This window comes from Vipera ursinii, assembly GCF_947247035.1.
Source record: "Vipera ursinii genome assembly, chromosome: 5".
In the NCBI taxonomy this organism is placed as follows: domain Eukaryota; kingdom Metazoa; phylum Chordata; class Lepidosauria; order Squamata; family Viperidae; genus Vipera; species Vipera ursinii.
Window position 1 is genome coordinate 12,425,728 of NC_139518.1, and position 12,056 is coordinate 12,437,783.

The 12,056-nt window shown below is 41.2% G+C and overlaps 1 protein-coding gene across 3 annotated transcripts in view; it reads left to right on the forward strand.

Moving 5' to 3' along the window:
* TBL1XR1 (TBL1X/Y related 1) overlaps window positions 1-12,056 on the forward strand; it is a 237,376-nt gene that overhangs the window by 180,001 nt on the left and 45,319 nt on the right. For 2 of the 3 annotated variants that reach the window (XM_083363593.1, XM_083363592.1), the window contains exons 3-4: window positions 2,586-2,868; window positions 3,091-3,193. In XM_083363593.1, the coding sequence (XP_083219719.1) occupies window positions 3,136-3,193 (58 nt within the window). In that variant the 5' untranslated portion in view covers window positions 2,586-2,868; window positions 3,091-3,135. The remainder of the gene's footprint in view (window positions 1-2,585; window positions 2,869-3,090; window positions 3,194-12,056) is intronic. The other variant, XM_083363594.1, reaches the window with a different exon arrangement.

The following is a 12,056-nucleotide window of genomic DNA, read 5'->3' on the forward strand; positions in this document are numbered from 1 at the left end:
TACAGTGATGACCACTTTTATTTCTAAGAATGTTTACAACAGCAATGCATAATCTGAAAGCCAGAGTCATAGGCTGTTGCCTCCATTGAATTCCGCCATTTTTTTAAGAAGGGGGAAATTATGGACAATTACATGTGAACTATATTTTATTAATTAAATTAAATGTATATTGTACCTTTTTCATTCTAGCCATGCTCACTTTTTTTTGCAGCGCTTTGATCCCCTCAGCCTGGGGGGGGGGGAGAGAGAAAGCTAACCTATGGAATTTGTGGAATTTAAGACAACTGAAAATAAAGCTGATTTTGGAAGCTAGTGGCTTACATTATGACATGCCAGTTTCTTTTTAAAGTTTGATTTTAAATTAAACTAGTCTTTAAAAAAAGGCTGGCATCAAGAGAAGTGTCTCTGGGTTTCTTGCTGTCCAGGGTGCCACGTGGGGGTTTCTATTCTTGAAACAACACATTTTATATTTCTGGGCTTTTTGTTCTTTGTGAAGAATCTTGATTCTCCTTTGCTGGCCAACATTGAGGCAACATTTGGATAAGATTTTAATTAAGGCTGGAGTCCAGGCGATGTACCTTGTGGCATAGCAAGAATTTCTGCTGTGCTTTGCTGCTTCAGGCATGCAAAAGATGAAAGGATCACAGTGGACAAAGACAGGCATGCTTATTTTGGATGTCTCTTGAAATAATCAGTACCTGTAGATTAGGCCTTTCTAATCAGGTTAGTCTGTGATACTCTCACTGGAAAAAATAATCCCCATTTAGTTCACAAGCTTCCTTTGATTTGTCACTCGCTGTTGGCTGTTTCAAATACTTATGTCATACTGCCCTCTCATGTCCATTCTGATGGAAACCTCTTATATATATTCATAATACAATTTTATTCTCTCATTTCTTTTTTTCTCTTAGAACACTTTGATCAACCTTTGGAAAACATTATTGAGGCTTAGTAATTGGTGGGGCTCTTAACCTTTAAAAAAACAGTTATAGTAAACAAAATCCCCCATGGTACAGTAAAAGACAAAAATTCATGTGGCTATATTTTAACAACCATTTTACTGTTGTTGTTGTTGTTGTTGTTGTTTAAAAAAATACTAGTTGAGTGTGATTTCCTTCAAACTGCTTTTTATTTAAAAATGTTGGTTTCATCCAAATCCCCAGCCTGTCACTGGGAATTTAATCTTTGATGAATAAATAACTTCCTATACATCAACTAGAGCATCTCCTTCAGTGCTTTTGAGTTATACATCTTGTTTTGCTCATTCCTTTTCCTTCCCTGCTTTTGGGGCAACTGTGGTGCTTATATTCTTGCAAACTGCAAAAATATTGGTTGAGCGAGGAGTTATTTGCTGGAAAGATTGGAATACAAATCAAAACATGGTTGAAAGGTAAAAAAATCTCCTTGAACTGAATTTGAGTTCTAGAGACTTTATGAGCATGGACACAGCCACGTAGCATTTTTGGCAGTAGAGCATAAGTGCTTTGTCACTGCCTATGTCTATGCTTTTATTCTGATTTCCCATTCTAGCCCCAAATATTGGAATTTGCTTGCAGTTTTCCATCCATGCATTAACCAGTTCCTGTTAAGCATTTTCAACGTCAGACAAGCTGGACTAGAAAAAAGCCACCAAGCTGGTCAAATCATTGACTGTTAACAATTTCCCAAATATGCACACATATATTGTATGTATGTGTGTGTACGCATGCAATGTAAACAACCTGTAAACAGCTTTTAGGAAACCAGACACATTCTCTTTGCTTGTTTTTGTCTCTCCCACACTTGTATTCTAAGTTTTCCACTTACCCACTCCAATCCTTTTTCCTACAGGCCTCAGTAATTTTATACTTGTATGCCACCGAATTGAACCAATTTGCAGTAGAAACCATACTAGAAATCCAGTGAAATTGAACAGTAATATTTGTAGGATCATAGTAATGATAGTTGTGCTAAAGCTTCATCTACGTGATAGCAAAATGGAACTTGAAGGTGTTTTGAAAGTGTTTTGCTTTAGCCAGAGAAGATGGCAGGACTGGTGGAGCGTTACCTCTCTGGGAGGTTGTCACACAGTATTGGTGCCACCAAGGATTTTTTTTTATTATTTTTTATTGGATTTATATACCGCCCTTTCCTGAAGGACTCCTGAAGGATACGTACTATCTTCAGTAGCAGCTCACAGTCTTAGCTGTGCAGGGAATGGTGAATATTTCATCCAGGATAAATGCACAGGTCAGGCCAGTCCCAACTGGAAAACATGATCTTGGAGATACTTGGAAGCTAAGCCATCTAGGGCTTTATTACGTGAAAAACAGCTCTTTGAATTGTACCTACAAGCTCACCAAAAACTAATGCAGCATCTGCAGTACAGGTGTGAGACTGAATTATTTCCATTCCTGCAGTTTTCATATTTTGACCTATTTATCCACTCCTCCAAAGATTGATTAGAAGCATCTTCTAAATGTGCTTTTATAATGCCCCATTTCAACAGTTATTTTATGTATATGTCTGTGTTTGTGGGCAGCAGATTTTCCATTGCACTATTTCACATGATAGCCGGGACACTGACATATTTTTCTTTTTTAAAGCTATCCCAAATCCTATAAGATGTTTGCAGGATTTCGGCAATCTTACTCCTGAAGTCGTGTCCTAAATCTCATGAGATTTTGCTCAAATCATTATCATCATCATCATCAACAACAACAACATTTTGGAAGGACTAGGGAAGTTCCAGATGCCCATGGACTTATGGATATGATGATCCCTCATATATGTAATGCGAAGCTTTTTCAGTGGATTACTGAACAGAAATTCATCTCTTATTAATGAGTATGCATATATGCTAGTAATCGTTCACTGAAGAAAACACAGGTAGGGTAGATAAAGTAGTAAATGGTTGTTTTGTTTTTGTTTCGTTTTGTTATTTGTGCATGGTCATTACCTGTATGCCTCCTAACTATTCTCTTACTAGACTTGAAAAATGTCCCTTTATAGACACAATTACATTATGTGCAATGAATCAGGTTTTTGGACAAAAATCCACTTACTGCATATTCCTAACATGCTGTATTATTATTTTTTTATATTTTTTAGGGTTATATCCTTCATCGTGACCTCATGGTTTAAGCGGGCATAAAGATGAGTATAAGCAGTGATGAGGTTAACTTCCTCGTATATAGATATTTGCAAGAGTCCGGTGAGTAATATATATATGAGGAATTCATTTTGAAACTAAGAATTAAGATTAAATTAAAATTTTTTATCTTAGCCTGTCTTGCAAGATTAAAGAGAAAAAAAAGTACTATTCTGTTGATTCACAGTGATTTTCCCATAGCCTTTCTTCATACAATGACTTAGAGGTGAAAATTGGAGAGAGACAAGTTGCAGTGTTTCCATTCTTACTTGCAAATCTGTAACCCAAGAGCATTTGCGTTCTGGGGTCCTGTAGGGTTTTATGTTCCCTCAATTGCTGGGAGCTGTCATTGGATATCTGGAGTACAGAGTGACCATAATCCTTAACCTATCACTGGTTTCCACCAGAATCAAAAGTAGCTATGCAGATATTTGGCAGTTGCCTGAAGGAAATGGAATCCAAAGAAAAGGGGTTCTATCTAAATTAAAGTTAGGCGCTGCTGGGAATTATCCTCTCTTGGATAAATAGGCCAAAATAGGGCCTCAAGGACAAGGAATGCTTGTATCCTATGCCTCATTCACCAACTACAGCTCTGTCTGAACCAGGATAGCCTAGAAATTCCCTAATAGACTCCTAGTTAGTTTAATTTATGCCAGGGGTGTCAAACTCGCAAGTCATGTGATGTGTCGCGATGTATCACGACTTTTTTTTTTGCATTGCCGACAATGGGATGGGTGCGGTTTTGTCATGAGGCATCCGGCCCATGGGCCGGCAGTTTGACAACCCTGATTTATGCAGTGTCCGTCCAAGAAAGCAATCCAGCAATGGCAGCTGGAATAGAGCAGGGCTTTTCAACCTTTTCACCCATTGTACCACTTTTAGGATATGGCAACATCCGAGTACCACCACCTGCCTAGCAAGGTATCAAAAACTTGATGACAAAAAAAAAAAAGGAAAAAAGTGATGAAGTACAGGTAGTCCTTGACTTACAACAGTTCGCTTAGTGACTGTTCGAAGTTACAATGGTACTTAAAAAGTGCCCCCTAAGCCACAGCCTTGAAAGATACCTGCCTGCCTGCCTGCCTGGCGGCACTCTTCTTCCTGTCCGAGGTTTTCATTGTTGTGAGCATTTCTGTTGAGGATTGGCAGGAGGGAGTGGGGTGAGGGGGTGTTTGGTTTTTATTCCCCCCTTCTACTGGGCGGTTGCAGAAGGCTTTGGTCACTTCACATGACCCTGGGACCCTGGATATGAATCAGTTGCCAAGCATCTGAATGTAAATCACAAGACCCTGGAGATGCTGCAACATTCCAGCTGATTGGCACTTCTTCTGGGCTCAGAAGCGCTAGGATCAGTGCCGAGCTCTAGCTGGAGCCTGGCGCTGATCCTGGTGTTTCTGCTGAGCCCTGACAGCCCTGCAGCTCCAGCCGTCTCTTGCTCAGACTTGTGCGGTGCTGCCACCGGTTCAGCTCATTTATTTTACTTTTTTATTTTAATTCCATTTATATCCCGCCCTTCTCCAAAGACTCAGGCCGGCTTACAAGCTTAGCAGTAGCCTTTATTCTATGTATATGCCTGCTTATTAGGGCTTTCACACACACCCCAAGCGGCATTATTACAAAGTCAGCTTAATTGCCCCCCAAAATCTGGGTCCTCATTTTACCCATTCCCCTCCCCCGCTATCACTTTTCTAGGATGGTCGCGTACCACCTGCCAGGTGCCAATGTACCACAGGTGGTACCCGTACCACTGGTTGAAAAGCCCAGGAATAGAGAATATAGTCAAGGTGTTATAGGAATATAGCCAAGCAGTTGTAGTAGTTAAATTGTTGAACTATTTTAGGAAAGCAGAAAGATTCATTTGTTTGTTTGTTTGATCGAATTTATATAGCCTCCCATCAGACAGAAAAAACAAGCTGGATAGCTTACAACAACTTAAGCTTTCTAGAAGAATTTCAGCCACCGAATTTCATGGATGACACTCACACTCTCTCCTCCCCTCTCCCCCACCCTCCCCACTACCTCCCCCCTCCCAGTTGTTATGGGGATATGTAGGAGGATAAGCATATATATTGCCTTGAGTGCCTCTTATAAAAGATGGGTTATAAATCTAATAATAACCGTAAAATGTGGCTGTCATATTCTCAAGTGACATGACTAAATGGTATATACCGTATTTTTCCGTGTATAAGATGCTATTTTTTTTCCCTGCAAACACCCTGTTCAAAAATCAGGTGCGTCTTATACGAGTGCAGCGTCTTATACACAGAAAAATAAGGATAACCTCCGCAGCCCAGTGCATGCCTGTGTGGGTTGCCATGCCGCCTGGTGCAGGTGTCAAGCCCCTGTGGACTTACCACTAAGGGGCAAGATCGTTGGCCAGCCAAACTTCCGGCTTTGCCGGCTCAGCTGTTTGGCGCTCCGCCAAACAGCTGATTGGCACGGAGAAACTTGCATGCCAAAGCGTTTTATACAAGGGTGCGTCTTATAGACAGAAAAATACAGTGTGTGTGTGTGTGTGTGTATAACACTGCAGGCCCAGTAAGACTTGGTGGGAAGAGCTGGGCCCACCCTTTGAATCTCATTGATAGGTATGATTTAGAGGAAGAGACCGTTCTCAGTGGCAGCCCCCCATTTGTAACTGTTAACTACTGTTTTCTTATAAACTGCTTTTTTCCCCTTCTCTGATAAGAAGAGTGATACAGAAAAACAACAATAATAGATTTTTGGTGCATGGTTGACTGACAGCTGCATTGACCATCAAATCATCAAACCAAAGCTTTTTCCAGACAGATGCTGCAGAATTCTAATTCATCAAATGTAGTTCCTGATTATATTCTGTTTACAGATAGTCCTCATTCACCAGCAACTCATTCAGCCATCATTTGAAGTTACAATAGTACTGAATGTGTGGTTCTTAAAACTGGCCTTCAAAGTTCCAGCTGTCATAGCACCCTTGCAGACACGTGATTGCGATTCAAGTGCTTGGCAAGCATTTATGACGGTTGCAGAGTCCTGTGGTCTTCTTCTGATTGCCTTGCAACTTTCCTTGCCAATTTCCCATAAGCAAAGTCAATGGGAAAACCAGCAGCAGGTCCCTCCGGCCTCCTTGCACTTATGCAGTTCTGTAGCATCCTTTCCTTGGGCTCATGTGCATCCCCCACACTTTTTTGTCTGGGATCCCCACTGCTTCCCAGCTAATAACCCATGCTTCTTGGGGTTACAACAAAAGCTGTGATTGTTCGTTGCTAAGTGATGTGGACACGTGACATTGTGCTTTTCTGCTACATCTCTTAGCAACGGCAGTCCTAATCAAAATTGCTGTCACAGCCAAGGTCTACCTGCGTTTCCAAATTGCTCCTTGAGTATCTTCTTGGTGATCAACGCTACTGGTTGGTCAAGATACAGTGTTGTATTTGCTCCATTATTCCTCTGTTCTGTAAGGACTATTAAGCTAGTGACATTTCTTGGTCATCTGGCTAAAAGTTGATTTATATTTTGTTTTATTTTAGTTGACAGTAATGGCACACGTTCAATTTACAGATAAAACAGAGACTTTTAATTTGACATGACATAGCAAAATGGGAAACTTAGGCTATGCAGATGTTGCTTAACTATAAATTCCTAGCATGCCTCCTTGTTAACCATGTTGGCTATATGGTTGTGCTAGCTGACCTTACATTCCCTGTTCTTTGTAGAAAATGCAAGAAAGAGTAAAATTATCTCTGTCCATACCAGTATTCATCAACTTTATAGACCAGTGTTTCCTCAGTCTTGACAGCATGATGGCTGGGGAATTCTGGGACTTGAAGTCTAGGTAATATAAAGTTGCTAAGTTTGAGAAACACTGTTATAGACAGCAGTTTTATTCAATTGTTGGATACCTTGCTTGAGTATGCATCCAGCTGGAGGGATCTGAGGGACTTTTTCTGCAAAGTTTGAAATATATTTTATGTGTAATTGGGGGGAAAAATGCTAGTTGGAGGCATTCTGATTTGGATTTCTTTTAATTTTTGTCAGTGTGATAAGGAAATCTTTTTTGCCTGTTGGAAATTCACCAATGTAGATTTGTTTATTTATTTAAATATCTCAAAACTTTCAGAAATTCTCTCTCTCTCTCTCTCTCTCTCTCTCTCTCTCTCTCTCTCTCTCTCTCTCTCTCTCTCTCTCTCTCCTCTCCCTCTCCCTCTCCCTCTCCCTCTCCCTCTCCCTCTCCCTCTCCCTCTCCCTCTCCCTCCCTCCCTCCCTCCCTCCCTCCCTATCTGTTCCTTATCTCTAATGCCATTATTTTTCATCCTTATATTTATTTAAACAAACTTGATACAACTTGGAAGATCAAGAAAACAGGCCTAAAAGCTCTGAATCCCTTTTGTTTTCATGTCTGGGTGCAGTCCGAATTCGTTGTTCAAGTAGACAAAGTCATTTGAGGAGAATGGCTCTAAGTGAACCTATTGTGGGTGTTGAAGTAAACAGGTTATGTTTAATGCAGAAAACAGCAATGTAATGTTTCTTTTTAATCAGGGACAGGGATACCTGAGAATTCCACTGACTCTTTCTGTTGGTACACAGTTTCAACGAAAGGATCTTGTGCCTAAATTGTCCCTGGTTTAATATGCAAGGATTCTCTTCTCCAATAAACTGAATGAAAATCCAGAGAGATAAGATTTTTGTATTGTGAAAAGCTGAATACTAAAGATTAATGTGAACTGAACTGAAATAATGCAGGGTGAAACATATAGCAGAACTGGCATTTTATGGCCGTGGGCCACCTCCAGCCCTTTGACTGTCCCTGTCTGGCCTACAGTTTGCGTGTATGTGGGGGGTAGCCCTCCATAACAATCCCAGTTTATCACGTGGCCCCTTGGGGAAAATTAATTGCCCTCCCCTGGTACATCATGTCATGAAGGGTGACATGATAGCAGTCTTCCAATATCTCAGGGGCTGCCACAAAGAAGAGGGAGTCAAACTATTCTCCAAAGCACCTGAAAGCAGGACAAGAAGCAACGGATGGAAACTAGTCAAGGAGAGAAGCAACCTAGAACTAAAGAGAATTTTCCCGACACTTAGAACAACTAACCAGTGGAACAACCTGCCTCCAGAGGTGGTGAATGCTCCAACACTGGAGGTTTTTAAGAAGAGACTGGCCAGCCATTTGCCTGAAATGGTATAAGGTTTCCTGCCTGAGCAGGGGGTTGGACTAGATGACCTCCAAGGTCCCTTCCAACATCATCATCATCATGATGATGATGATGATGATGATTATTATTATTATTATTATTATTATTATTATTATTATTATTATTATTATTATTTATTAGACTGAAAATGTCTTGCCAGCTTGAAGGGATGCCTGGCTTCTGAGATGGTATTACATTTGGTTTCAAAACTGTCTTTTTGTTTCCTTTACCATTTCTGTCTCATTTCCTTTCCATTTTTTTAACAAGCTACTCTGTATTCCAGAAGATAGTTGCTCTTTTCATTTTCTGTTCTCTAAATAATTTTAGTATATATTTCTGGGGATCTCAGGATTCCCCTCAGCATGCTGTCCCTGCCATCATTTTTTGAGGGTGGTGCTTTTTTTAACCAGACAAGAATTGGGTTAAGATGTGAAAGACTTTGATCTACTACATTTATTTCCACTAATTCCTTTCTTGGCCTCTTTCGGCTACTATTACTGTGTTATTTCTGTTCCTCTCTCCTTTGTGCTCCCCATCCTTTTTCTGACGGGGCAGAATAACTAGCATATATAAATGACCTCATGTTGCGTCCAGATTTTCAGTTTCTTAGCTGGTTTGTTCCCAGGAGCAGCAGAACGTCAAAGCAGATACTTCAGCTATATTAAGTTCTGCAACTGGTGATTAATTGGAAATTGTGATCCTGCCCTCTTGAATAGATAACTGAAAGATTGTGGGTGTCACAAGAGAACACAGGAGATGAAACATGTCTGGTTCATTATCACACAAATGACACAACTTAAAACTTTGCGTCAGCTGTTGAGGGACTAGAATGTAATAGCAGAATTGGCATGGTGATAATGATTAACATGCATCGTTACTGTGTCATTGTGATTTGCTGAAGACAGCACTGTTGAGAGACTATTGTTCTGAAAGCCAAACACAAAAATAACTTTATGCCAAGATGGGACAAGCAGATGATAAAAATAGCTTTGGGGGTTAAATTTCTAGATATTCAAAAAACCTGAACTGCAGTATGAGGCCAAGACTTATTTAAGACGGAGTTACCATATGTGTTTTGGCCACAGAAATTTTTCAGATGCAAGAAAGAACAAACACCTCTGAGCTGGCAAGGTATCAATTCTTAAAAGCCTGGCTTGTGGTCATGCATGGATTGATAGAATCATTTATTTATTTTTTCTTTTCATTTTTTGTTTTTACTTAGGTTATATTTTATGTTCCAGGAAGATTATCTACAGAAAGAATGAGTAACAGTGATGAAGTTTAATCCATAATAACACCGTAACAGTAATATGACTGGATAAAATTTATGGTAAAACAAGTATTGATGAAAATTGCTTTTATCCGGCATCCAACACAGAAGGGCCCATGGTGGTTTCATGTGTGCCTAGATAAAATTCAGAGTGCTAACCACAGAAAAAGTTCTGTCTGCAAATATATTCCCCTTGTTCTGAACAGCATTGAGATCTGGAGAAATACCTCCAAGCAAAAGTTAAACTTTAATGAAGTTGTGACATCCTTGGATTCTAAGCTGAATAGTGTAGTGCTATGTTCTTTGTTTTCTCTTCAAGAATGTCACCAGATATCATAATCGCCCATAGATATAGACCAGGAGTCTCTGGACCACGGACCACTACCGGGCTGTGAGTTGTTCAAAACCAGGCTGCCCAAAGTGTGGGCAAGCACACGCATGCATACCCCCATTTGCAGGAGCAGCGTGCAAGCACATGCACATGTGCTCCATTCTCATGAGCCGCGGCACACTGTCCACTCCTTGCACAAATGTAGCTGCGTAGACCCTTGACCGCCGCTCACCAGAACCATCCCCTCTCCCCTGCCTCCCCCCCGGTCTGGTCCGGTCCAGTCCACAAGGCCAATTCTTTGGGGGCAGAAATACTGCAGTTGTAAACGTCCCAGTCATTAACCAAAACAGTGTTTGCTATGGGAACTGTTTTGCTGAAAATTGGATATAAATGCTGGGTTTTGGCAAAAGCTTCATAAAATAGAGAACCACAATGTCCATGGAACATTTCAAATGACTGTAAATGTGGCCCGGTTACTGAGCACCCGAAGTGCAGTCATGTGACTGCGGGGCATGGGGGCGGGCGATCATCGGAAATTAGAATCATGTCATAAGTACACACACACCCCAGGGAGGTTCATCATAACTTAAAAACGGTCACTTAAGTTGACTGATCACCAATCCGTTTTGTTTGTGTACACAGAATTGTGAGTATCTTGAAGGTCTTACAACAAATCCTAGTTTTGTGGGTTTTTCCTTTAAAATAGTATATAAAGTTGGCATGATACCATAAATATTACCACAAAATCCAGATTTAACAAGAAAACACCATAAGCCTGAAACCCCAAATTCTTCAGCTTTGGGAAATCACGTATAGCTGTTAACAGATACTGAATAGAATGGAAGGCTTCCTAAATAAGCACAGATTTCTGGATGCTTTGGCATTTAACAAGTGGGACATTGACATGGGATTATATTTCTGGCTGTAATCTCAACCTTTCCATTTTGAGGTTGTGCTTGTTTCAAGCATAGATTTATGTGCCACTTCAGTAGGGGTTTAAAAGTAAATGAGAAAATGTACTGCATAATTGCAAGTCATAAACTTGTGATAGAGGATTATTTCTCATTCTCATTTTTTTGCTAAGCAAGACTGGTGAATTTTGCTCCATTTTGCGACCTTTCTTGCCACAGTTGTTAAGTTTAGTAACACAGTTGTTAAGTCACTCTGGCTTCCCCATTGTCTTTGTTGGTCAGAACCCAACTGGGAAAGTTACAAAGTTACATCACCCTGGGAAATGCTAACCATCATAAATACATGCCTGTTGCCAGGCATCCAAATTTTGATCACATGACCATGGGGATGCTGCAGTGGTTGTAGCTGTGAAAAATGGTCACAAGTGACTTTTTTTCAATGCCATTGTAACTTCAGTCACTAAACAAATGGTTGTAAGTTGAAGACTGCCTTCATTTCCCCCCCAGTAAGTTTAAGATGGGGCAAAAGCAATTCTACCTCTTCATTCCCACCACCATCATATATATGTGGCCTTTTTTATTTAAAATCAGCTTCTTATCTGCATTGTCTCATCAAGATCTAGACCAGGCATGTCAAACTGCCCGCCCGCGGGCCAGACGCATCACGCCAAAACCGCGCTCACCCCATTGCTGGCAATGGGGAAAAAGTCAAGATGTGCCGCACAACATCACATGACGTCGCGGACTTCCGGTGGCTGCGCGGCGCCGGAGACAGCCTTCCCGGGCTGCCCGCGGCTCAGCTGAGTTATTTTCGCCCGAAACAGCGCCGATCAGCTGTTCGGGCGAATTTGAAGCCCCCTCCTCGGGAGAAGAGGAGGGGGTGAGCCCCCAGGTAGGGGTAGAGTTCTCCGGGGCCGCCTGAGCTTATGGCTTGGGCGGCTGAAGGATTGAACTCCCCCGTAGCCTGGGTTGCTCCCAGCTGGCCAGCGCCTCTGCTCCTGATTTCTTGGAGCAGAGCCAGGCGTCTGCGACCACCCCTGCTTGAAGGAATGACTATGGATTAAAGGAGCAGGCAGAGCGGTACAAGAGGAGAAGGTGAAGAGGATTATTATATTTTACTCTCGAGCTTGATGGACTTTTTTAAACTTGAAGTGAAAGTGCGTCACAATTGAAAGTAAAAGATGGCGGCTAAACCTCCCCCTAAAACTCTTCGGAGTGCTGGAACTTCTCCGGTGCAACA